The sequence below is a fragment of the Myodes glareolus genome, chromosome 13, assembly GCF_982192425.1.
Source record: "Myodes glareolus chromosome 13, mMyoGla1.1, whole genome shotgun sequence".
In the NCBI taxonomy this organism is placed as follows: Eukaryota; Metazoa; Chordata; class Mammalia; order Rodentia; family Cricetidae; genus Myodes; species Myodes glareolus.
Genome location: NC_142038.1, coordinates 37,828,761 through 37,856,316, shown reverse-complemented (window position 1 = coordinate 37,856,316; position 27,556 = coordinate 37,828,761). Strand labels below are relative to the sequence as shown.

The window sequence follows — 27,556 nt, the reverse complement described above, 5'->3', positions numbered from 1 at the left end:
CAGTGTTCTGGGATTATAGTGTGAGTCCATTTCTGATTGAAAATGGAATAAAAATATTGACTCTTAGTGGGTTTTTTTCCCCTTTCCTTTTCATTTCCTTTCTTTTTTCCTTCCTCCCCCAAATGTTTTCCCTGTGTAGCCTGGCTGTCTTGAAACTCCCTCTGTAGACAAGACTGACTTGGAACTCAGAGATCTGCCTGCCTCTGTCTCCCAAATTCTGGGATTAAAGGTATGCATTAACACACCTAGCTTTTTACTGCTCCCCCCCTCCGCACACAGGGTTTCTCTCTATTTTTGGAGCCTATCCAGGGACTAGTTCTTGTATATCAGGCAGGTCTTGAATTCACAACAATTTGCCTGACTTTACATCCCCAGTGCTGGGATAGAAGGCATGCGCCACCACCACCCGGCACTGTTTTCCTAATATTAAAGCATAAAGTGTCTAGAAAATGTTTTTGGTTTTTTTTTTTAATTTGTATGGGTGTTGGACATGTCTTAGTTAGAGTTTCTATTGCTGTGAAGTAACATCATGATCATGGTAACTCTTATAAAGGAAAACATTTAGTTGGGGTGGCTTACTGTTTTTGAGAGGTTTAGTTCATTGTGTCCCACCCATCATTGTGGTGGGACATGACTGTGTATAGGCAGGCATTGTGCTGAAGGAGCAACTGAGAGTCCCACATCTTGATCCTTACATAGGCCCCAGTAAGCTTATGGAGGATATTTACATTTAAACTACCACAGAGCAACTTTTTTTTTTTCCTTTGATATTTTGAGACAGGATCTCAATATGTAGCTTTGGCTGTCTTGGAACTCACTGTTTAGACCAGGATGGACTCAAAGCCTCAGAGATCCTCCTGCCTCCTCCTCAAGAGTACTGGGATTAAAAGCATGTGCCATGATGCCCAGCTGAAAAACTATTTTTTAATGACTCAGAATCTAATTAAACTGTATTGTATATTAAACAACATAATGGCTTTGTGTAATAATTACATTATAAAGTGTTAGACTAGGAATTTTTGCTCTACTTTGCATCTTACTAGCTAGATAGCCTTAGGTTCTATGTGAACTATTTTATGTTATAAAATACTAAAATAACAGTGTTTAAGCTGGATACCACATAAGATCAGATACAAATCAGATAACCTGGTACATGATGGTAATAGCATTCACTACTTTGTAGTTACAGAGAGTAAGCTGTGGAGAAATCTGTACACAGACAACATCTTGGTTGTATTTTGTTTTACTTTTGGAGACAAGGTCTCACTCTGTAGCATTGGAAGGCTCACTATAGACCAGGCTAGCCTAGAACTCAGTCAGAGGTCTTCCTGCTTCTCTCCTAGATGTTGAGATTCAGGTGTCTACCATTATGCCCACCCTATTAGTTTTTGGAGTGTTTTGTTAATTGGCTGGTTGGTTTTTATTTTTTTACTTTTAAGTTCTGGAAGTTGATTTTAGGTGTTGAAAAACAAAGGTAAAAAGAGTAGGTCAGATACGTATTCTTCAAGATTCAAATTTGTGTGCAAAGAGATGGTTTTTACATATGAATTTACATAAAATAACATATATGCCATTCTGACAGTCATAATGTGGCAGTCATTTTACTTTGTTTTAATTTATACAGGTAAATCTGAGACCTTTCCGTAGAGGTCGGAGGAGATCACTTGCTCTTGTAGCTCATACTGGCTATCTGCCTCATCAGCAGGATCCTCACCATGTCCACAGGAACACACCTCTGCATCCTAATGCACTTTGTCACTTTCATATTGCAGCCAGCATCAACCCAGCCACAGGTAATTGACTCTATAGTGAAATATGTATTATTAGACTAGCAAAGCCACATAATCTCAATCTACTTATGAATTTGGAAATTTAAGTATTTACCACTTGAGTAAATATTTTCTGTGAATATGATAATCAGGAGCCACAACTGAGGGACTTAAAGTAGTATGTCAAAATATTTCTTTAATAAAATGAAAGATATTTGCACATAATTAATACCACCTTTATAGAAAGAGGAAAGTAAATGACTTTTTACTTTAGTCCATTTCCCTAGAATGAAACTACAGTTGGTTTTTTTTATATCTTATAGAATATAGTCCCTTCTCCCTTTCCTGTCTTTTTAGATAGAGTTTCATCATATAACTAAGGATGACCTTGATAGTATAGAATATTTATTTTAATATTTATTGAGCTCTACATTTTTCTCTGCTCCCCTCCCTGCCTTCCCCCCTCCTCCCTTCAGTCTTCCCCCAAGGTTCCCATGTTCCAAATTTACTCATGAGATCTTGTCTTTTTCTACATTCTACTTCCCATATAGATTAGATCTATGTAAGTCTCTCATAGTGTCCTCATTGTTGTTAAGTTTTCTGGGATTGTGGTTTGTAGGCTGGCTTTCTTTGCTTTATCTTTAAAAACCACCTATGAGTGAGTACATGTGATCTTTGTCTTTCTGTGTCTGTGTTACCTCACTCAAAATAATGTTTTCTAGCTCCATCCATTTTCCCGCAAAATTCAAGCTGTCTTTATTTTTTTCTGCTGTGTAATACTCCATTGTGTAAACGTACCACATTTTCCTTATCCATTCTTTGGTCGAGGGACATTTAGGTTGTTTCCAGTTTCATGACAAACAAAGCTGCTATGAACATAGTTGAGCACATGTCCTTGTGGCACGATTGAGCATCCTTTGGATATACCCAAAAGTGGTATTACTGGGTCTTAAGGAAGGTTGTTTCCTAATTTTCTGAGAAATCACCACACTGACATCCAAAGGGGCTATACCAGCTTGCATTCCCACCAGTAATGCAAGAAGTGTTCCCTTTTCCCTGCAACCTCTCCAGCATAAGTTGTCATCAGTGTTTTTGATCTTGGTCATTCTTTCAGGTGTAAGATGGAATCTCAGAGTTGTTTTGATTTGTATTTCGCTGATGACTAAGGATGTTGAGCATTTCCTTAAGTGTCTTTCAGCCATTTTAGATTCCTCTGTTTAGATCTATACTCCATTTTTTAAATTGGATTATGTATTCTTTTGGTGTACAATTTCTTTAGTTCTTTGTATATTTTGGAGATCAGACTATAGAATATTCTTAAGCATCAATTAAACATAACCAATTTCCATGGAGCTGGAAATAGCAGTATTGTACTTTTCAAGGAAATTTAGCAATCAAATTATCAGTTAATTACTCGAATAGAATTTTTTCCACCAGTATGAGCTCTGCTAAGTCAAAGCATAGAGATACTTTTTGTAGGATTAAAAATTACTTTTGACCATGGCATTCATTTGGTTGACAGTACTCCTAGTTGTAAAAGTATCCACGATCCAAGAAAATACCAGTGTCAGTATATTTATCTTCATTAAAATGTTACTTCAGTTTTGGAATGACCACCTTTATCAAATACGTTTATTGACTGCTTTTAAATACAATTACCTATAAGGTCAGTGGCATAAGTTTGAAGGCCACTGTTGAGTAAAGAGGAGTATTAGATACTCAGTGGCATGAATGAGGCCCTTGGTTTGATTGCATTCCCTCAAAAAAAGTGATATAAATTAAAAAATCAGCAATATTACAAAAATTAAAACTTGATTTTTCACATTAATTAAAAAAAAGCCTAAGAAATTATTGATATAAAAACTCTCAGTTCAAGTATGGCATCTCTTTGACATACTTTCAATAAATACAATTAAGACTTTCTTTATATTGTAAATCACCAAGAAAAGCTGTAGTGGCATTTCAATTGTATTTTAATAAATAAAGACTGCCTGAAGATTTGAGAGTAAAACAGTCCCACTGGTCAGCCTTACAGACCAGGTGATGGTAACATACACCTTTAATTGCAGTAGCCACAATGACACACCTTTCATCCCACTATGGAAATCGTGTGGTGCATGCTTTTAATTCCAGTGATGCATGCTTTTAATTCCAGCACTAGAGAGGAGTACAAGATGGGGGGAGACAGTTTCCTTCTAGGATTCCAGGAGTCAGGATCGCCATTTCAGACTGAGGTTGAAGTAAGAGCCAGTGGCTGGCTGTTTTACTTTTGGGATCTTCAGGTTGAACTCCAATTTCTGACCCTGAGTTTTTATTAATCATGCTTCATTTGGTGCCCAAAGTTTTGGGGGTACAAATTCACGTGGATCCCGATTCCATGCCTACTAGGACTAGCTCAGAAAGTCTGCAGCCGAAGGTCTCCCATCCCTGCCTGCCTGACTTGATTTCACCTACTAAGTGGTTTTACCCAATTTGTACTCATTTCCCTCTACCCCCTCTGCTTTCCCTGCCACATGGCAACTTGCTCAGCTTCTGGTTTGTGTTCCCAGATAAAAATTTCCTGAAATCTAATAAATTTCAATAAATTTGAAAGTTATGATGGCAAACTATATTACCATTTAGTAATATAGTTTACTAAATTCTAGGAATTTAATAACTTTTTGCTTATATTATAGATAATATTCTGTAAGACTTATATGGTTTTTCTTATGCATCTATTTTTCTAATATTGGGACTTAGCTTCATTTTTTTGTATTATATCTTTATAAAAATAGTTCGATAACAGAGCTAAGACTGAGACACTTAGAAATGATACAATCTTTATGGACTAATAATGAACAGCTAGCTGACAGGGTTTATGCCATTGGAAATCAAAAGTTAGCTGAAAAAATTAATACCATTGAAAAGGATAACATTAATTTGACAGAAAAAAATTCAGTCCATGTCAAAGGATGCTGAAAATTTATTTGAAAGAATTCATATTGTTGAATTTGACAATCAAAATCAGTTAAAAAGTTAGCAGGTAGAATATCTCTCTAGGAAGTCACTCTGCAAGCCATCCAAATAATATCCAAGGATGGGAAGTTATCATTAATGGAAAAATTTCATACCTTGGAATTATACATGCAGATTGAGAACCAGTGGTTATTTGAGTCTATGAAATCATTAGAAAAATTCACAAGTCAAGGGATTCAGTCTTTACAAAAGACAGAGGTAAAAATATTTGAAACGAGTAAGGAAATTATCGGAACTGATGAGCATGGGCTGGAAGTACAAGGATAGGATTTAGCCTCACCAGTGTGTGTCAGAATCAGAGATGACTTCCCAAGGATTCTAACTACCTACCATGTAATTTCCTCTGACAAACCATCCATTACTAAATACCCTAAAGGATTCAAAGAATATAAATGGCAGCCTATGGTATGAATGATCTAAAGGAAATTAAGCAAGCAGTAGTATTTTGTGACTTGCATTCACTATTTGTTAGGGAGATGATGAAACTTATTGCTTCAAGCAATAAGTCTACATGACTGGCTTCAGTCAGTTTCAGTGTTCCTGGGAGATGGGTCACAACTACTTTGGAAATGCTATTGGAGAAAAGAAGTAAAAATTTTCGAACAACAGGGAAGAATAAAAGGATTTGAGGCTTCAAGATCAAATTCTTGGCGAGGACTCTTATGCTGATTCACAGAAATATGATCTTTATGATGACCACATCTTGTCCCTATGCCACACAGCAGCTTTAAAGGCTTGGGACAGGATTCAAGAACCAGGAAAAAGAATTGAACCAAATACTAGGGTTAAACAAGGCCAAAGAGAACCTTTTAATGATTTTTTTAAAACAGGGATTTAGCTAAGGCTGTACAAATAGGAGTAACAGACCCAGAAGCTAGACAAGTACTTATTGAATCTCTGAATTTTGAAAATGCAAACTTAGAATGCAAAAGGATACTTGGACCTTTAAATGTTAGATCAGCACCAATGGATGAATGGATCCTGAACACAATGAATGTTGAGACATTTGATGATTATGAGGCTTGGGTCGGAGAAGCAACTTCCAGAGGTATGAGGAGACGTTAAAATACCAAATGTTTTAATTGTGGTAGAATAGGACATCTGAGTAGGGATTGGAGACAAGGCATTCCTAGGAATGATGTCTCTTCTAGGAAATACAAAAATAGATGGTCTCAATCTTCTGGATTATGTGGATGTGGCAAAGGTTGACATTGGACCAATGAATGTTGATTAACAAAAGACAAACAAGGCTGCCTGGTACAATTGGGAAACTCTTTGCAGTGGGCTTTTGGAGACCCCTGGGTCAAATGTGGTCCAGTCATTCCCAGTCACTGTGGAGGACATGTCTCACCAGGAAAATTGAAAAATTCAGTGCCTGCTGTAAAAAAACAAAAAAACAAAAAAACCATACTGTTCTGGATAGTGGACTAAATGTGGAGGATGAATCAAAAATTCCAATAAGAAATAGGACACATGTATTTTGACAGACTTCTATAAATGATCAATGGCCAAAGTTAAGAGTGTGAATAAATAGCATTGTAATTGAGGGATTACTGAACATGGGTACAGATGTGACTATTATTACTCCAGAACCTTGGCGTCCAAATTGGCCTTTTCAAGAGGCAGATGTTCAATTCTTGGGAATTGGAACCCTGTCTCAAGTGAAACAAAGCATGAGATGGGTTGAATGTATAGGGCCAGAATGGCAGAGAGGAAGGCTGAGGCCATATGTGGCTAATAACACAGTGAATTTATGGGGTCATGACCTGTTGCAGCAATGGAATACCAAGATTAACATGTCTGCTGTCACAGAAATGCATGTTTCTGGGAAGGATATTATAAGGTACTATTTAAAAAGGTCACCAGCCATTCAGGCTGTACAAAAGCACAAAACAGCTAGCAAACCTTCAGAGGTGCCAAAGACCCTACCTTTGAAATGGTTAACTGAGGAACCAATATGAGTTAACCAATGGTCTTTAACAGAAGAGAAACTGCAGGCTTTAGAACAGCTGGTACAGGAGCAACTTGATGCTCACCATATTGAAGAATCAACCAGCCCTTGGAATTCTCCTGTGTTTGTTGTTCAAAAGAAATCTGGTAAATGGAGAATGGTGACAGATCTAAGAGCTGTCAACAAGGTAATTCAACCTATGGGTCCTCTACAGTCTGGAATTCTTTTGCCTTCCCTATTACCTAAAGGATGGCCTCTTACAGTTATTGATTTAAAAGATTGGTTTTTTTCACTATATCTTTACAAGGAAAGGATAGAGAAAAAAATTTGTCTTCATAGTGCCTACTTTTAATATTTCTCAGTCTGCTAGGAGAGATCAGTGAACTGGCCTCCCACAGGGAATGCTTAATAGCCCCACCCTATGCCAATACTTTGTAAGTTAATAATATGTAAACAGTTTCCTAAATCTATAATTTACCATTACATGGATGACATTTTGCTATCTGATTCAAATCTAGATACTTTAGAAAGAATGTTTGAAAAAGTAATTTTTTTTGATGAAACGGGGATTACAAATTGTTCGTGAAAAAATACAAAGAGGAGATTCTGTCAATTATCTAGGTTATAATAGCTTTATAGAAAATTAGAACACAAAAGGCACAAATTAGGAGAGACTGATTGTAAACTCTTAATGACTTTCAACAATTATCTGGAGACATTTGCAGTGTAGAATCCACTGGTGGCATAACACCTGACCTAATAATTCGTTTAAACAAAACCTTAAATGGTGACAAAGATTTAAATAGTTCTTGGGAATTGACAGCTGAAGCTGAGAAAGAATTAACTGTGGTTGAAGAGATATCACAGGAAGCACATGTGGATTGGGAAGATCCAAATCTTAATTGTATTCTAGTCATATTGCCTTCCAGAATTTTCCCAACAGGAATTTTAATGCAGAGGACAGATATTATCTTAGAATGGATCTTTTACTACCTAAACCTAGTAAAAAATTACAAACTTATGTGGAAAGAGTCTCTGAATTAATTATAAAAGAAAAAGTGAGACTTTGTCAACTAGTAGGAATAGACCCAGCAGAGCTTATAATGCCTTTTAATACTGATGAAATTAAATTATGGGAAGACAGTGAACCCTGGCAGAGTTTGTGCTAATTTTTTAGGAGAGATTAATAGCAATTTTCCCAGAAGCAATAGAATTAACTTTATAAAGAAAACTACTTGTATTCTTCTCTGCGTTGCGCGTGACGCAGCAACAACTGGAGCCCATACATTTTATACTTTTTTTCTTGTTTTTTTTTTTTTCCCCAAGACAGGGTTTCTCTGAATAGCTTTGGTGCCTATCCTTGAACTCACTCTATAGTCCAGGCTGGCCTTGAATTCACAGAGATCCACCTGTCTCAGCCTCCTGAGTACTGGGATTAAAGGCATGTACCACCACCTGGTTCATTCTATACTTTTTAAAAGCAACTATTAGTTTTAAATGTTTTACATTGATTTTACTTTTGTATATCGTATACATATTTTGTATGTTGATACATACTTGAGATTAATTTTGTTAAAACGTATTGTACATACATTTCTAATCTTGTTCAAGCTCATTTAACAATGTAATTAAATTTCTAGTCCTTGAAAATTATTATCAACTGTTTAGGATAATAAAGAAATATAGGTTAGTAGTTAATCACCTAGTGTAATTGATCTTGTAGTAACATTAGGTATGTTTTCAAGGTCAGACAAAGATATAATTTAGATAGATATGTCATCTTCAAACACTTCAGAGATCTATAGGATATGGCATTTAAGATGTCTTAATAACCTAGGTTGTTCTTTTTTATGACAATAAGTCGTTTGCTCCTAACAGCACCAATATAGTTCAGAGAAGATAATGGACATTGATAAAACTCCACATGGACTTTACTTTCTCTGTGACAAAAGTAAGCCACTGAGCAAGAAAATGCCCCTGCCTCAACTACTGACTTTATGCTGTCTTAATTAGATAAGCATGACACAAAATACCCTGCTTCTTAGTCTATCGAATATGCTAGAACTGTAGGCCAAAGGTGGATGCCTCAACTTTGCAGAGGAACTTTGGATGGCCATTCAGACAGTCAACTATTTCTGTCATTACTCACATTTTTTGAAAGTCGCTTGCTTGCATTTCCTGTTTACTTATTTAGTATTATTTCCTTCTTTGGTCTCTGAGGGAGTTGAAATTAGATAGCTATAGTTAGAGTTTACCAGGCACAGAAAACAAGTTATGATAAAAAATAAATTAGGTATAAGACTTTGGACTCACCAAGAGAAGACATATGAAATGTTTCCCCTGAATTTGTCAAATGCAAATGGACTAGACATAGTTCATATATTTATTGCCTCTATATATTATATAGTTATAGTACTTATTCTATATAGTTTTCTTATATTATTCATAGCCTTTTTTTAGATAAAAGGAGAAATGTAGTGGCATTTCAATTGTATTTTAATAAGTAAAGTCTGCCTGAAGATGTGAATGTAAAACAGTCCCACCGGTTATGGTAACACACACCTTTAATCCCAGTAGTCACACTAGTTGCCATGGAAATCAGGTGGTGTTTACCTTTAATCCTAGTGTTGCACATTTTAATTCCAGCCCTAGAGAGAATAAAAAATGGGGAGGGGGTGTATTGGGGGGAGGACAACTCTCAGATGCAGTCTCTTTCAGAGACTTCAGGATGCAGGATCAGCATTTTAGACCAAGGTTGAGGTGTAAGAGCCAGTGGCTGGCTGTTTTATTTTTGGGATCTTTAGGTTGATCCCCAATTTTTTACCTTGAGGTTTTATTAATCGTCCTTCAGAAAACTGGTGCTGTGAATAAGAATGGCTCTGCAGGGTCATATTTGAATGTTTCATCACCAGGGAAGGCACTGCTTGAAAGAATTGGAAGGATTAGGTATGTCACTGTTGGAGGAAGTGTGTCACTGGAGGTGGACTTTAAGGTTTGAAAAGGCCTTGCCATCCCAGACTCTGTCTACAGAACAGGATGTAGAACTCTCAGCTACTTCTCCGGTTCAGTCTGCCTGCCTACATGCTACCATGCTCCCTGTAATAATGATAATGCCCTAACCTCTGAAACTAAGCAAGACCCCAATTAAAATGCTTTCTCTTATAAAAGATGTCTTGGTTATGTTTTCTATTCATAGCAATAGAGCAATAGACTAAGCCAAAGCATAGAGCATGTCAAAGCATAATATTCTTGGTAGTTTGGGCTGTATGAAGAATTCTTTGTAGATTTGATCTGTTGGATTAATGTTTCTAGATGCTATGTTTTTGAAAATACAGGTCGTTTGATTTCCTCCCCTCTTCCCTCCTTCCCCCCTCTCTGTTTTTTGTTTTGTTTTGTTTTTCGACACAAGGTTTCTCTGTGTAGCTCTGGCTGTCTTGGAACTGGCTGACGTAGACTAGGCTGGCCTCGAACTCACAGATATCTACCCTCCTCTGCCTCCTGAGTGCTGGGATTAAAGGCATGCCCCACCACCGCCCAGTTTCCTCTTTGGTTTTTGAGACTGGGTTTCTCTGTCCAGCAGCTCTGGCTATCCTGAAGCAATCTCTGTAGGCCAGGCTGGGCTCAAACTCACAGAGGCCTGCCTCTGACTCTTAAATGCTAAGATTAAAGGTGTGTGCCACCACTGCACTGCTTAGAGTTTCCTACTGATTTTTACTTATAGCCATAGGAGAGGAGTTTGTAATATGTTTTCTCATATTTCTAGTCCTTATATGTTCATGAAAGTTTGTTATAAAAAATATCATGTTCTTTGAGTATGATGTTGATACAAAAGTGCTTGAACTTTATGTTTTGGTAAAAGTCAGCAATGTTATCTCTTATGACAACAGCAATGCTTATTGTCAATTGACAATACAATACAGAAGGTATTGTATTCTCATTTGGATTGGTGTAAACTAAAAATGAAAAACCTTTCCCATAACTTCTTGGAGAAGTACCCTTTCAGTCCCTGACTCTACCTAGGAATAATGAGATTGGTAATTAATTTAGCTGTTCAGGGCATTTAGTAGCTTACTCTCTAACATTGTAGAACCTGGAGATAATTTTAGGAATTGGAGGGAAAGCAGCACTGTACACAGCTATCATCCTTCTCTCTTGAAGTCTGTAATCAGATAAATATAGGTAAATGTATAATTAAAATGATTATGTTAATGGATGTATGGGTATAACCAGGAGCTCTTGCATTAGAGGTATTAGAACTTGTCTCTGGTGATAGAATGAAGGGAATGGTTCTTTCATGTATCATTTATCTCTTCTAGTATTGTTTTCACTTCTATATTAACTACAGATGAATAGAACAGAGTATTCTTTTGATTTTTAAAGGTCTTTAATCATGAAAAAAGTCCCCCGGTCTCCCGGTCCCTTAGTAGTTCCTAACAACTGTGGTTATTTGGATTTAGCACACATATCAAAAAGTTAAAAGTTAACATCCACATATTAGAGAAAATGTGTAGTATTTGCCCTTTGTGGTATGGATTATGTCACTCAGAATGATTTCCCAGCTTCATACATTTACCTGCAAATTTATCTTTTTATTAAACTGTTGAATAATATTCTTTTGTGTAAATGTACTACATTTTTCATTATCCCCTTATCAGCTGATGGCCATCTAGGCTGTTTCCAATTTCTGGCTATAAAAAAATAACTCTTGAATAATATTCTTTTGTGTAAATGTACTACATTTTTCATTATCCCCTTATCAGCTGATGGCCATCTAGGCTGTTTCCAATTTCTGGCTATAAAAAAATAACTCTTAAGTTAAATTTAAAAGTAGTTAAGTCTTTCTCAAACAGTAAGTAGGTCAGTAATGAAAATAGAATGTGTAAATGTTATTCTGTTACAGTTGTTCAAAATTTAAATTTTGTGATTTGTTTTTCTTTATAGACATTCCACTTCTTCCATCTATTACATCTTTAAGTTTAAGTGAAAATGAAGAGAAGTGTGGCCCTTTTGTGGTACACTGGTTAAACAATAAAGAGCTGCATTTTACATTGTCCATGGAAGTCTTCTTGCAGCAACTTAGAAAAAGTTTTGAACAGCCTTCATCTGAAGCCAGTGTAGAAGATTCTATTCAGGCAGATATAAAATCTGACGAAGGTAAAGATTTAAGAAGGATGAAATTTAAAATTTTCAGCCATAAATATTTTTCATATAAGGATAAAATTATATATTGTAAGATAATCTCCAAGATTGTTCTGACTTGGTGTAAATGTGGATTAGTTCATTTAATAACTTTGTGTAGATGCTGTTGCTCATGTCACTTTTTTTCAGAGCTTTCTGTTCTTTTGGATTTATCAGCCAGTAAATCTTTGTTGCTTTATGAACTATTTGTAGAATCATGACATCAAATACATAGTCTCATATGCTACACGACTACTCACCTGAATCTGCAGTTAATATATAGTTGATCTATATGTACATGAGCATTGAGAAACACTTTATGTAGGAAGACAGCAACTATGCTTAACACTGTACCAATAACACCACACTGCATTGTATATAGGGTCTTAGACCCCTCTTTGTTCATCCTGTCTTTGAAAGTGGAGAAGGAAGAGAGGGCAGGGTGAAGATACTGTTTTTCTGCCTTGGCTCAGCATTGACACATATCACTTCCACTCTGATTGCATTGACAAGAAACAATCAGAGAGCCCCATGTGGTCTGATTTTCAAACTTATTTGTAAGTCTTTGCTTATTTTTCATTTGAACCTGATAAAAGGTTTTAATTGCCTCTTTAAAATAATTCTCCATATTCCTAATCCAGGAGTTGAGGAGAGGGCCTAGATTTTTTGAAAGAAGTAAAGAAATACATGTTTGTAAATGTTAACAGCGCTAGTAGCTGCCTGATAACTAGGTTAACTTTGTTGCCTTATTTCTTGTTAATACAGAAAATATGGTTTCTTGCTTTGGATTCATTTAGAAAATTCTGTCTTAATTTGTAGTGATAGCTTTATTGTATTTACTTGGTTCATGAACTCTTTTGCTTATAGAAATGGATGATGATGTTGATGATTTAAAAATAAATCATGAGAAAAAGGAATTAGGTGAAGATAAAATGTTACCAAACTCAAGTTTTACACCATTATCGTCAGCTGCCATCGATCATCAGATTGAAGTGCTTCTGTCTGAATGGAGTAAAAATGCAGACATGCTTTTCAGTATTCATCCCATGGATGGCTCTTTACTAGTTTGGCATGTAGATTGGCTGGATGAGTACCAGCCTGGTATGTTTCGTCAAGTACAGGTATTGTTTGTTAATCATCTATGATGAGTTACTTCTTTCTTTGTGTGAAAACTTTTTGTAATATGTTTTTATGTAATTATATGTTCTAATGCTTACTTTCTTAATTCTAGGTGTCCTTTGTTTCTAGAATACCTGTAGCTTTCCCCACAGGTGATGCAAACTCTCTCTGTAAGAGCATAGTTATGTATGCCTGTACGAAGAATGTTGACCTGGCTATTCAACAAGGAAAACAGAAACCTTCTGGCCTCACTCGTTCCACATCAATGCTTATCTCATCTGTTCACAGTAAATCATCAAACAGTTTAAAATTAAGTATTTTTACTCCTAATGTTATGATGATTTCAAAGCATGCTGATGGATCTTTGAATCAGTGGCTGGTTAGTTTTGCTGAGGAATCTGCTTTTTCTACAGTTCTTAGTATTTCTCACAAATCCAGATATTGTGGTCATCGTTTTCATCTTAATGATTTAGCTTGCCACTCAGTATTACCATTACTACTGACAACTTCACATCATAATGCATTAAGGACACCAACTGTGGGTAACCAAAAGCATGCTCATGACACTGTAAATACTGAAGACTGTTCCTTGACTCAGCAAAATAAAAACAATGTTGATATGGCATTTCAAGATCCCAATGCAATTTATAGTGAGCTCATTCTTTGGAGGGTGGATCCAGTTGGGCCATTATCCTTTTCTGGAGGAGTATCTGAGCTGGCCCGGATTAATTCTCTTCATGTTTCTGCCTTTTCCAATGTGGCATGGCTCCCTACTCTTATACCCAGTTATTGTCTAGGTAAGCATACTATGATTTTATTTTAGTAATTTTATTTTCAGGCACTCTTGCTCAAAAGTTAAATTTTAAATGTTTATAAATACTTTCTAGGTGCATACTGCAACTCTCCTAGTGCATGCTTTGTAGCTAGTGATGGACAGTATCTGAGGTTATATGAAGCAGTTATTGATGCCAAGAAACTTTTATATGAGCTTTCCAACCCTGAAATTTCTGTAAGTACTAGTTTTATGATGTTTTCAGATACTTTATCTATACTTTCTTGACCTGTGCTAGAATTGTGACCTATAATTCATGACAGATAAGTGTATTCTTTTTGCTATATTTTTTTTTCACATTCACTTCTATAGTGATTTTGAGTTAAGCCCTTTCATCGTTTTAGGTTGGGTGTTTAGCTCTGGATTGAGTACATATGTTAACATGCTGTGGTCCATTAGTTTAAGTCCCAGCCCCTCCTTCTGACCAAAAAGAAAAAAAAAGAAAGTCTAGTTATGTGCTTCTTTGCTCAGAAATAAATGGGGACTACCTTTTATTAGTTGTTGGTTTCTGTTTAGTTAAAGTGGAATTTCAGTGTTAAACATGAAAAGAAAATGGCCACAGCTTGGTTGCAGCTCTGGCAAGTTTTTGGATGCCATTTACTGTGTAAGAGACCCTACTTCAGATTCCTATGTGTTCCAATTTGACAGCATGTTTATTTGGTGTTTTTAAATACCTCCCGAGGCAGCCTTCAGGCTGTGCCTAAGCTTCCTGTTTAGGAGATTCTGGCTTAAGGAACTAACAGTCACTTGCTGTTTTATTGTTCAGATTGTAAAGTAGTAGAGCCCTTGGTTTATTCTAGTCTGCTTAATGCTAAGTTCTTTTTTCAGTATAATTTTGCAAAACACAGTGTTTTTTTGCAAAGTATATGTATATATATATATATATATACATACACATTATTTAGTAGAGAAAGACATTTATTGAGGACCTTTTGTTTATTAGATACTGTTTTAACTGCTGAGAATTTAGCTGTGAAAAATCAAGCTGATACCACAAAGTTCATTGTAGAGAAGCAAGATGTAGCTGGCTGAAGAGAACTAAATAAAAATGCATTGATTAATGAGTTCTGTGGAGAGAAACAATGTTGCAAAGGAAGTAGGGAGAGTCCCTTAAGTTACTGTGTATGGAAAAACTATAAAGATTTGAAGGAGTAGAGTGACCTAGACATCTGTCTACAGGAATAGTTATCCAAAAGGAAAGTTGACCTGTTCATGGACCCTACAGCCAAAACATGTTGGTTATATAATAGCACACTAAGGAGATCATTGTGGGTTAAAGTAAACAGAGTAGTCAGGAATTAAGACAGAAAGATAAGCTGCTCAGATCCTCTGAGGGCCTTATAGTTTATCCCGGTAACTTGGACTTCTGCCTAATGACATTAAAAACTATAGCAAGTCTTTCTCTGTCCCACCATCTAGCTCCCGAATAACCACACAGACACTCATTTAATTATGAATAGTTTGGGCTTGTTTCTAACTAGCTCTTATAACTTAAATTAACCCATATCTTTTAAATCTTTTAATCTTTTTTTGTTTTTAACATGACTGGGTTCCCTTTAATTTGTAATGCCCATGTTGCTTCCTCTGTGTCTCATTGGCATCTTCATTTTCTTCCCAGCATTCTTTCTGCCCCCAAAGTCCTGCCTAGCTTTTGGCTATTTAGCTTTTTATTAAGGCAATCACAGTGACATATCTTCACAGTGTAAAGGAATATTTCACAACAAGAAACCATTGAAAGTTATGCCCATGTGAAAATTATTTTATGTAGTTTTTTTAAATAGGTCACTATGACAACTGTGATGCCACTATGTGTGAAAAAAAAGTAGAATGACTAAAACTACAGAGAAACCCTATCTCAAAAAAAAAAAAAAAGAAGAAAAGAAAAAATAGAATAAGAGAGACCAATTTAAAAAGCTGTCACCCTAGTCTAGGAGAATGATATGAAGTCTAGAATGGTTATGAGGGTTAATGTTAGAAATGCTGAAAAGTAGCTTAATTTTAAATGTATTTTGAAGGTATGTAGTTAGGATTGGACAGGATTTTAGATGTAAAGTAGCATTGCTATGGTTGAAATATGGAAGAATGTACAGCTAGAAGGTTTGGAAGAATTGGGGTATTTAAGATCCCTCTTTTGACATACTTGTTTTGAGATGCCTGTTTGCCATCCAAGCGATTCAATAAAGTTGCCTTTTGGGTTTAGAAGAAAGTATGGACTGAAGATATAAAATGAACTGAGGCCAGGTGTGGTGGCACATGCCTTTCTTGGGAGGGAGGGACAGGTGGACCTCTGAATTTCTAGCCAACCTAGTACATAGTGAGTTCCTGAACAGCCAGAATCATGTAGAGAGACCTCTATTTAAAAACAAAATAAAAACATAATGATAATAAGGAGTACTGACAAATTTAAAATTGCAGAGGTAGATGTAATTGTATTATTAAAATATGTTTTATATGGTATTTTGTAGAAGCTCAATGAAGTATTCATAGGAGAGAGTGATCACTAGGGTCAAATGCTATTGAAAGGTTAAATATGTCAAAACTAAGAAATGAACACTGAATTTCACAGTGACTCAATAGGTCAGCATATTGAACTAAGGATATGACTTAGTGGGCGGAGTGTTTGCTGCACAAGCCTGATCCAGAAACCACACAAAAGCTGGGCACTGTAGTGCATATATCTGTAAGAAACCTGCTAACCAGTTAGTTTGGTTTACAGTAAGGTGGACGACAAGGCCTAACACCCAAGGTTGCCCTCCTACGTCCTTAGAGATACTGTGACACATGAATGTTGGCTCTTGCTCGCTGTCTCTCTGTCACTTTGTCTCTCCTCTTCTTTCCCCCACACATACTCACAGTTATAACAACAAAAAAGTTGGAATGGTGGGAAAGGGAACTGGAAGGTGAATCAGCAACTAAGAGCACTTGCTGCTCTTCTAAGGACCCAGTACTAGCAGCATCACAACCACTTGAAGGTCTAGCTCCAGGGTATTCAGTACTGCTGATCCTCTGCAGATACCTGCATTTACATGCGCATATCCATACATACATAACACATAATTTTTAAAATTTAATTCTTTTTAAAAATCAGCCTATAGAAACAAGATGCTAACTTACATCATTAGCTGTCTTCTCTACGTTAAAATTAACGTTTTAGCTCCTTTGAGTTGGTTGGTAGACCACTTGATTTAGTTTAAGTAAGACCCTGAGTTCTATTCTTGGTGCCACTAACAAACACACACCCACACCCCCCCACATTCCCCCCCACCACGTTACCTTGAAATTTAAGTAGAGTATTTATCAAAATAGAGAAACTATCCTTATGGTGGCTAATAAGGAGACTCTTAGGGGCTGTAGATCAGTGAAAGATAGTATGTTAAGCATCCACAGGGCCTTGGGTTTTATTCTCAGCATAACAACAAATTAAACAAATATGTTATTCTGAAAGACTAATATTTTAAAAGCATTGCTTAGAGGATATCCAGAATGTTGAAGGCAGTCTTTCACTTTGTTTGGTATAAAATATTTTTCCCTAAGTTGCCAAGTGTTGCCTTTTTTCACCCCTCTATACCTATTGAGCTGTAATTCTATTCATTTCTGTGTAATTTCTGTAAATTAAAATCCTATAATGTTTATGGTTGAGAGAAACTAGTGATATTTTGTTTGTATTTTAACAAATAAAGCTTGTTTGAAGATCAGAGTGCAGAGCTAAGCCACTAGAAGTCAGGGAGTGGTGGAATATACCTTTAATCCCAGCACTTGGGAGCTGGGTAGTGGTGGTGCATGCCTTTAATCCCAGCACTAGGGAAGTGGATATAGGAGTGTTATGGCTGGGAGGAGAGAGGAATATAAGGCCAGATAGACAGGAACTCATTGCAGCCTGAGATTTGGTGGTGACAGGTGCAGTCTAGAGATGCAGTCCGAGGACAGGATCACCCTTTCAGTCTGAGTATTTGGGAGAGGTAAAGATCTCTCTACTGACTGGCTGCACTGCTTCTCTGATCCTTCAGCTTTTACCTCCTAATATCTGACTCTGAGTGTTTATTATTAAGACCAACTAGAATTCGTGCTACAAGAAAATATGTTTAGATCTAATTGAATTCGTATTATCTTCATTGTGGTTGAAATATGTCATATTTGTTTTTAGTTACTTTTGGATTTGTTTACTAAAGGAAATTTTTTTTTTTAACAGAAATATGTTGGTGAAGTGTTTAACATCGTCAGTCAGCAGTCAACAGCCAGGCCAGGCTGCATTATTGCATTAGATCCCATTACCAAGCTTGTAAGTATTATTTTCTGCTATTTAGGATTAGGTAAATAACATATATGTCAATTTATATTGGTATTTATTTATCTCAGCATGGCAGAAAAACCCAGTTGCTTCATGTTTTTCAAGAAGATTTCATTTTGAATAACCTTGAGAAGAAAAGTCTGGGGAAAGATAGCATTTTATTGGATCCAGGTAAGGAAAAATTTTGATGTGATGAGAAATATGCAGCTGATGTTACGTAGTTTATAAAGATAAATTAATACATCTCAAGTTGTATTTCAGGTTGATTTTTTAACATAAATACTGTTATCTCTTTCTTCTGTCTATGAATGTGTGCATTTATTTATATGTATTATTAGTAGCCTAGGCTGGCCTTGAAATTCCCTGCTCAAGGTATCCTGTTGCCTTAGCTTCCTGAATAGCTTGAATATAGACGTGTAGCCTTTCTTTTTACTCTTAACCAGGAAATAGACAAACAACAAAAAACAAATCAAATTTAAGCTAATTTCCTCTTAGTTCCTCCCTACTACCTGATCTCTTTCCTAGACTTTTTTTTTTTTAAGCTGTCCTGGTGATTAATCAAGCTAAGCTAGTGTTGTACAATTGAGCCCTTTCCCCAGCCCAGTAACATGTACTTTAAGAACACAGTAGATGGAATCTGTGAGCAAGTGAGTGCTCTTTACATAGGTGTATTGATTTGAAAAATGTGGACACTTGACTTTGTAGAAGCCCATAATTTAAAGAAATAAATATTTAAAATGGTAATTATTAGATAGTGTCTTAAGTAATATAAATATATGTATAATAAAAATTTATAATAAAAGTTCTTTTTAATTAGCTACCTTATCTTATTGTTAACTTGCATGAAGAAAAGTTGAAAAAAAAGGGCTAAAATTTCTTGACTATCAGTTTTAATTACACAGGCAAACCAAACTGGGTTATTTCTCTCCTGAAGACTAAAATTCAGTAAGCAGTTACACTGTATCAATCAAGTCAGTTATTAAGTCTCAGATGATATTAGCTATATTATTTATTTGTTCCAGATTTTTTCTTACAAATACTTTCTTCTGCAATACCCACTTCTCTTTTGAAAAGTATTCCCTAGATTTCTGTACCTTACTGTTGGTAGTTTCTTACTGTGGTTTCAGTTAACTTTTCATTATTTTCCATGAGATTTCATGAACTGTGAAACTATACTTTTTTCATGTACTTTTTAAATTCTGGACATTGTAGCCGTATGCTAGCCTGGTCTCCAAAAGGTAGTTTCAGAAGAGCTAGGCCTGTAACACAGAGAAACTCTGTCTTAAAAAAACAAACAAACAAAAAACAAAAAAAGGACAACATTTTTGTATGTAACTTACCTTGGAAGGCCCACATGTCACTGTTACACCCCTTCCCAGACTCTGTAGCCTTGGCCATCCTGGAACTTGCTTTGTAAACCAGGCCGGGCTCAAACTCAAAGATTCACCCGCCTCTGTCTCTTGAGTGCTGGGGTCAAAGGCACTTCTAGCTACCTTGGAAGGTTTTAACAATATAATTTTTATTGTGATATATTGTTCTAACGTACCATGTTGTCTTACATAGTTTCTATCTCTTTAGCAATGTCCTACCTACTAGGATATCACTGTAAACAGTTCAGTGTTAGTGACTTGTAATAGGGCTTTTTAAGGTTAAAATGTTCAAATTCAACACTTAAAATTTAGACTTTGAAAATAAAATTTGACTATAGCGTGTATATAATTAGAATTTCATGATAATGCTAAGTCATTTGCTAACACCATCGAATACATTCTATAATGTTGCTTTGCATTTTTTAAGATTTTTTCTCTAAAATAGTGAAAAGACACTTTAACTTGGTATATTTAGTATACTATCTTATCCATTTGATGTCAACAGACAATTCACCTCATGGATTTTCTGAAAAGTTCTACCTGGTTGTGATAGAGTGCACTCAAGACAATCGTTCACTGTTACATATGTGGGATTTACACTTAAGGTCCATTCCTGTCTCACTGGGTAAGTTACTTCATTTGTGTGGGGTTTTTTGTTGTTGTTGTTTTTGTTTTGTTTTGTTTTTAGATTCAAGTAGACTTACGTTTTAAGAAAGTATACATGTACAATTAGAAAAGTTTAGGGCTTTTTTCTTTGTAAGAAAAAAATTTTTACTTTATTACATAGTTTACAAAATCCTACATACATTTAACTGAAAAATGGTTTTGTAAAAGCATAGTTATTCTTGTAAATAATATCATTTGTTAATATTATATATTACTTATACAAAATAATGGGTTCATTAACTTTTTATAAATGTGTTTAGTTACTTGAGTATATCTTCCCTTTCCTCTCTTCCTCTTCCTCTGTTATCCTTCTTACCTATGTCTCCTTTTCCATTGTTTAGAATTAGATTTTGAAATCATTCTTATTTATTGTAATAATTGCAATTTATTTAGAATACCAAAAGTAAAACACCTTTCTTACTGTCTTCCTATATATAGTGTCTACAATTTTATATTTTAGCTATGTATTTAAAAGTAGCAGTTACAATATTTACTCTTCTAGAGTTCCTGCTCAGAATTTGGTTCTTTTTTGTTTGTTTGTTTGTTGTACAGATGAAAGAACAGACACAAAAATATCAGAAGCTATTTGGGTACCAGAAGAACATTATTCCTCTTCTCCAGAGAAGATTCTCTCTCCATTTTCACAGAGATTCCAGGCATGCAGAGCAAATCTCCAGACCACCAGCAAGCTGTCCCTGTCCTCTGAAATGGTGTACAGCAAAGAGCTGGACCTGCCAGAAGGGGTGGAGATCATCAGTGTCCAGCCTTCAGCAGGTCTGTACATCTCCCAGAGACTAAGCCAGCTTTGTAAAACCTGGCTGCTTACAGTGTTCCTCAAAGTAAATGCTGTAACTTACTCTTAAATACACACAGAGCAGAAATGGAAATAATTCTATTGAGAACCTGAAATTGAAAGTTTAAATTTCTTACTCTGTTTTCAAGTTATATGACATTTTCCAGCCAAGTTGTATTGGAAATACTGATTTCTTTTTTTTTTTTTTAAAATGATATTTTGGGGGTATTTTTGAGTTTTATCTACTTTGCTCACTGCTAGGACTGAATACTTGAAAATGTTTATTTGGGCTCCCAGTTTTAAGGTACAAACTAGCATGGCAGAAGTTTGAACTAGCTGGTCACAGTGTCTGCATTCAGGAAGCAGAGAGCTGGACATGAAAGCCGCTGTTCAGCTCACTTCACTCGCTGTCTTACTAGTTACTTTTCTATTTCAGTGTAAAACACCATTGACCAAGGCAACTTATGAAAGAAAGCATTTAATTGAGTTTACAGTTTTAGAGAGTTAAGAGTCCATCATGGCAGGGTGATAGGGCACTAGGGCAACAAGCAACAGGTTGGCTGAAGCAGCACCTGAGAGTTCATAGCTCTAAAAGGAGGAAGCATAGAGCACACAGGAATGGTGCAAGTTGAGCAAATGTCACTGCCTCTACCTCTGTGACACGCCTCCTCCAACAAGACCATTCCTCCTAGTCCTTCCTAAGCAGTTCTACCCATTAGGAACCAAACATTCAAATGTAGACCATTCTTATTCAAACCACCACATTCTGTTATTCAGTCCAAAACCCCAACCCATGGAATCCTGTTGCAATGTTTAGAATGGGTTTTTCCATATCCCTCAAAAATTTGCCTAGAGGTTTGTTTCTATGGTGACTCTAAATCCCTCAAGTTGAAAAAGTAAACTATCACAGACAAAGTAAAAGTTTTAGAATGTAGGTAATAGCAAGTTTTCCCTTATTTGCCAACTGTTTTAGTAGTTACAGTAGTTTTCTGGAGCCTTGTGCTAAGGTAGACAGTATAGGGTTCCTGCAGTGTTCCCTTATTCCGAGACAGTGGTTTTGAGAGTGCAGTTTCCAGACCAGGAGCAGCAGCATAACATGACTTGTTAGCATTGAAATAACTGATTCATGCACAGTAGCTTAGTGCCCAGTGATCTGATCTAAGCCTTCCAGGTATTTCACATATATGTATCAAGAATACAAGACAAGATACAAGGCCTTTCAATTTTTGTTCATTTGTTTGTTTTGGTTTGTTTGGCTTTTCAAGACAGGGTTTCTCTGTGTAGCTTTGGTACCAGTCCTGGAACTAGCTCATGTAGACCAGTCAGGTCTCAAACTCCCTGCCTCTGTCTCCCGAGTGCTGGAATACAGGCATGCACCGCCACCGCCAGGCATTATTTTTGTACTTTTTATAGACCTGGATGGAGGGGGGAGGACCTTGGACTTCCCACGGGCCAGGGAACCCTGACTATTCTTAGGACTAGAGAGGGAGGGGGAGGTGGGGAGAATGAGGGAAAAGGGAGGTGGGGAGGAGGTGGAAATTTTTAATAAATAAATAAATTAATTAATTTTTTAAAAAAACCTTTATTAAAAACCTTTTTAGACAATGTGTAGGAAAAAAAAAGGAGGAGTTTCTTTAAGTGAGCTCAATTTCCCCAACTCAAATATTCTTTTATTCAGCCTCCCAAGTGCAGGGACTATACTTACTCCAAACGGTATTTTCAAACTCCTATTTTTTAAATCATCAGATTCTTATGAAAGTGTGACTCTTGATTACAAATTCTAGGTTAGAGGCCAGCAAGTATGACCAGCACTCTAGTGATTCTTGTTCTTTCAGGTATAGAACCAGTGTGCTAAGGTCCTAAGAAAACCAATAACAACATCCATGGTTTTAGTCATTCATTCTTTGAGTTTCATACTCAGAATGTGTTCGTGTTCTTTGCTACGTCTCATTCTTTTGACAGATTGCCTAAAATACAAATACTGTTATCAGGTACTTAATCTTTGTGAAAGGTGAAAGTTTTAGGAGTTCGGGTTGTTGCCATATATGCAAGCATCAATGTAAGCAAAGTTAAACCTTGAAAAAGAGTAATTTTATTATTGGCAGAATTCTGTTACTAGCTATAACAAAATAGGTCTTCATTGTTGAAGTCCAATTAAAGTAAAATAGCAAAATAGAGAAATCAAAGATATATTAGGACAACTCTTTGGCCTAATTTAGAAGTTGTGTGGAAAAACAGGATTTGTTTTATTTCATAAAATTATTAGCATGTACTCAAATGTGGTGGCTCTTTCATATAATTCCCACATTTGGAAGGCAAAAGCAGAACTGCTGCAAGTTCAATGCCAGTCTTGTCTACATAGCAGATTCCAGGCCTTTGGGTTATATAATGAAACCCTATTAAAAATAAAACGGTGTTTGGAGGACATATAGTGGGAATGTTTTTTTTATAGTATGAGTTTTATTTATTTAGTTAGTTAATTCTCTTGGAAAGGATTAAAAATGTTTTTTATTCAGCTCAAAGAAATTGATGATCCTAATGTAATGTTACATTTGTTTAAGACTTTGGAATTTCTTGACAGTTAATATGAAATGAATTTCAAAATGTGATAGAGGCTTGTGGATGGTTAAGTGAGTAAAGGTATTTGCTGGTAGGACTGACAGTCAGAGTTAATCTGAGTTACATTCCCAGGACCTACATCTGCCATCTTTCCTCAATTATTTTCTATTTTTTTGAAGATGTATTTTTAATTATGTGTATATCTCTGGGGTATGCACATATGAATGCAGGTGTTTATGAAAACCAGCCTGATCTCTAAAGCTAGAGATTCCAGTGATAGTAAGCTCCTTGACATGGGTGCTGAGAATCAAACTTAGGCCTTCTGCAAGAGCAGTGTGAGCTCTTAACTGCTGATGAACTCTCTCTCTCTAGCCTTTCTTTATTTTCCAAGGTGAGGTCTCGCACTAAACCTGAAGCTCACTAGGCCAGTCTTTGAGTTTCAGGGAGCTACTTCTTTCTATCCACTTCTTCCCCAGAAAGCTAAGGAGCTCCTATTTCTACTTTTTTTCTTTCCACTCTAATTTTATTCTTGGCTATTTCATTCATATACAATGAATATGATCATATATAACCCCTATTTTCCTCCTTTAACTCCATCTATATCCATTCTAACATGCCCCTTTCCCACTGTATGTCCTTTTTTTACTTTTTATTTTTTTAAGTAACCCACTTAGTCCAGTTAGTCCTGCCCATATGTTCATACATATGAGGTATTAGAATTCCCCACATCTTCAATAAGGAGTAGTAAGTACCTGGATACCATCTATCCATCTATGCCAGAATTTTGGCTGATTTGATTTTGTGCAAGTAACCACAGCTGCTTGAGTTCATGAGTGTGATAGCCATGTCATATCCAGAAAGTAGTATTTTACAAAGCTCCCCATCCTTCACCTGACTCGTAGATTCTTTTTCCCTTCTCTTCAATGATATTTCATAAGCTTGGGAAGAGGGGAGTTGATATAAGTATCTCATTTAGGGCTGAGTACTTAGTCTCTTATCACCAATTGTGCATCATTCCATTGACTGCCCACTCCAAGAAGAGGCTTTCTCTGATCAAGGTTCAGAGCAGCGTAGGTTATAGGTATAAACATAAAGATTTAAATGGCAATTTGATAGCATGACCATTTAGCAAAATAATAATAATAGATACCACTCATGGTCTTTTCCGTAGAATTATCGTACAGGGCATAAAATTTTCTCCTGTAGAGTAGCCTTCAAATCCAATCAGTAAGCATTTAGTTAACGCTCTAACAGTAATGCCACTATTAGAAACCGGCATATTTTGCGTGATAGGTCTGTATTATAACATTTATGATTCAGAGCTGGGTAAGACTGTTAATGTCTTTTCTTACACAGCCTCCTGCATAGCATCTTCACATTGTGCAAGCTCACTACTGTGGAGGAATTTACCTGGACAGTTTGAATTTTATTTCTCTATATCCTGCAACCAGTGCATGTAGTGTCTTCAGCAATAGAGTGACAGTGTTTAGTAATGGTGGGTAATCAAGGACAACGGCGATACATACTGTATAGTTTTGTAGACCTCTAGGACTTCTCTGACCAAGAGCTCATAAGGAGATATACCTCGCCTATCATTTTATTTATTCTGGGAGTGACACTGTCCACATATATAGGATAATTTCATTTAAAGTCTTTTAAATAGTTGTGGTTTTTTGTTTGTTTGTTTTTTTTACAATTAGCTTCCTAATTGATGTGTTTCCTGTCCATCTTTTTACATGGGTTCTCAATACCCAACCTCAGATCCTTGTACTTGTGCATTAGGCATTGAATTGACTGAGCTGTCTCCTTAGCCCCATTACCTATATTTTACAAATAAATTTGGCTGTTTATCGTTATACCCATTTGTCTTCTGTTGGATATATTTGATTTTACTCTACAGTAACACAGTTGAGTTGTTGTAATAGAGATTCTACATCTTCCAAAGCCTGAAGTAGTTATCAATATCCCCTTAGATCTGACAACCTATTTTGGGAAACTAATAGTATATATTATTAGTTTAAGTCTGATAAAGTATTAATTTCACTTAGGAATAGATTAGTGTTATTAAATATACTTTAGTATAGACTTTGCGGATATAAACATAAATATTTAGAAGACAGTTTAATGCTATGTCAATTTATCTAAATAATAATATCCAATTCTCCATTAGGGATTGCAGTCACCATCACCACCATATGTTTTGAGGTGGTTTGCAGTACTCGTAAGAGAAGTCTATTTTTGGTGCTTAGTGGTCAGCGTACATACATGGCTACACAAAATACTGATAAGAGGATATTTATTGTCTCCCCTCTAAAGCTCAAGGAAAATTATAGAACAGGGTGATGAGAATATAAAAACCAACAGATAGAAAGGCTGTGAAATGCCAGTTTATGTACAAGACAAAATCATAGTAACTGCAGGTGTCTGTAAAGGGTTTATATATGAATGAGCCTGTCGTTTGTCAAGCATGGTTGGAGGAGGACCTCAGTTATCTCAGCCTCTTACTGCTTAACTATTTGCTATGGATAGGTTCAGAAAGGGGGGGGATGTTACTGCTTTCACCAGGTTCCAATGACTAGTTTTAATCCACTAGTGTCACAAAATGACCTTGTTTAAGCTTGTTGGGTTACAAAACAAAATTGAGAGTTGTAACATGATGGGCCGGCTTGTTTGTGTTTTCTGTGCCTCCCAGTACCCCACAGCTGTTTAGTCCCAGAGAAAATCAACCACAGAGGACTCAGTAAGTTATAAAGCTGATTGGCCCGTTAGGTCAGGGTACTTATTAGCTAACTCTCTCATCTTGATTAACCCATTTTTCTGATCTGTGTTAGCCATGTGGCTCAGTACCTTTTTCAATGGGGCAGATCACATCCTGCTGCTTCGGTGGTCTGGGCAGGAGTGGGAGGAATCAACTTCCTCCTCCCAGAATTCTCCTGCTCTCCTTGCATTATTTCCAATTCCTGTCTGGTTTTCTCGCTTACACCTCCTGCCTGGCCAATCAGCATTTATTTAAAACATGATTGACAGATTATAGACAATTCTCCCATACCACTTACCCCTCTTTTTTTAAAAAAAGAAAAACAAAGGAAAATATCCATAGTCCTTTTGGGAATGTGGGTGTAGTATTCCAGACTACTTCCAGCTGGCTGGGGGCGCTGATAATCTTATGGAGACCTAAAGAAAATTTAGAGTTATGATCAAGTCCTGACTGAAGTATCCTGTGAGTCTTGATCATCTCAGGTAGCAGTCTTGAACCTGTTCTGAATGAAGAACTCTGATATCAGGCCATAAGTTCCTACCGGCGATTTCTCAGGTGGTCTCCCTTGGTCAAAGATGATTTTTTTTTAACTCTGAATAAATCCAGAGCCTCTCGTTTTCTGTGGAAACAAAAGCAAAATCTCTTCTCCAAAGTAACATACCTTTTGACTTCAATTTTGAAGCCAAGGTATTTTCAAAATACTTATCTTGGATTAATTCTGCAACATTTATGAGCCACTATCTTTTAGCAGCTGTTGCTCCTTCCTCAGCATTTAAACAATTCAAAGAGAGCATAATAGTATGCAGTATCAAGATTCTCTGTGTATTTTCCATCTTTACGTGGCTTTATTTTAACCTCTATTTCTTTTATTTTTACTTTTAACTTTTGGCTTTTTGAGACAGGTTCTCTGCATATCTTTGTCCTGGAATTCCCTCTGTAAACCAGGCTATCCTTGAACTCCCAGAGATCCATCTGTCTCTGCCTCCCCAGTGCTGGGATTAAAGGCGTGTACCACCACATCCAACTACTCTCTTTCTTTCTTTTTTTATTTTAAGGCTTTAAAGCTTTTTTTTTAAAGACTGCATATATTTTTAACACATTGTAAACCATTTAGAGGTTTTCTTACTCTTTGAATCTCTCTTTACTGTATATCTCTCTTTTTCTGACTACATGGTCTTTAATTTGCTAAGGAATTTGGAGAAGACAACACTCAAAAGCTCCTATTGCTTTTCAAGGTCCTTGCCAGGAAGCAAGCTGC

At 36.2% G+C, this 27,556-nt stretch overlaps 1 protein-coding gene across 4 annotated transcripts in view; it reads left to right on the top strand.

The window, feature by feature from the left end:
* Positions 1-27,556, top strand: part of Dmxl1 (Dmx like 1) — a 137,999-nt gene that overhangs the window by 28,824 nt on the left and 81,619 nt on the right. For all 4 annotated transcript variants that reach the window (XM_048419177.3, XM_048419176.3, XM_048419178.3 and 1 more), the window contains exons 9-17: positions 1,625-1,793; positions 11,677-11,889; positions 12,781-13,034; positions 13,145-13,829; positions 13,920-14,041; positions 18,054-18,143; positions 18,221-18,323; positions 20,028-20,147; positions 20,741-20,962. In XM_048419177.3, coding sequence (XP_048275134.3) covers positions 1,625-1,793; positions 11,677-11,889; positions 12,781-13,034; positions 13,145-13,829; positions 13,920-14,041; positions 18,054-18,143; positions 18,221-18,323; positions 20,028-20,147; positions 20,741-20,962 — 1,978 coding nt within the window. The remainder of the gene's footprint in view (positions 1-1,624; positions 1,794-11,676; positions 11,890-12,780; positions 13,035-13,144; positions 13,830-13,919; positions 14,042-18,053; positions 18,144-18,220; positions 18,324-20,027; positions 20,148-20,740; positions 20,963-27,556) is intronic.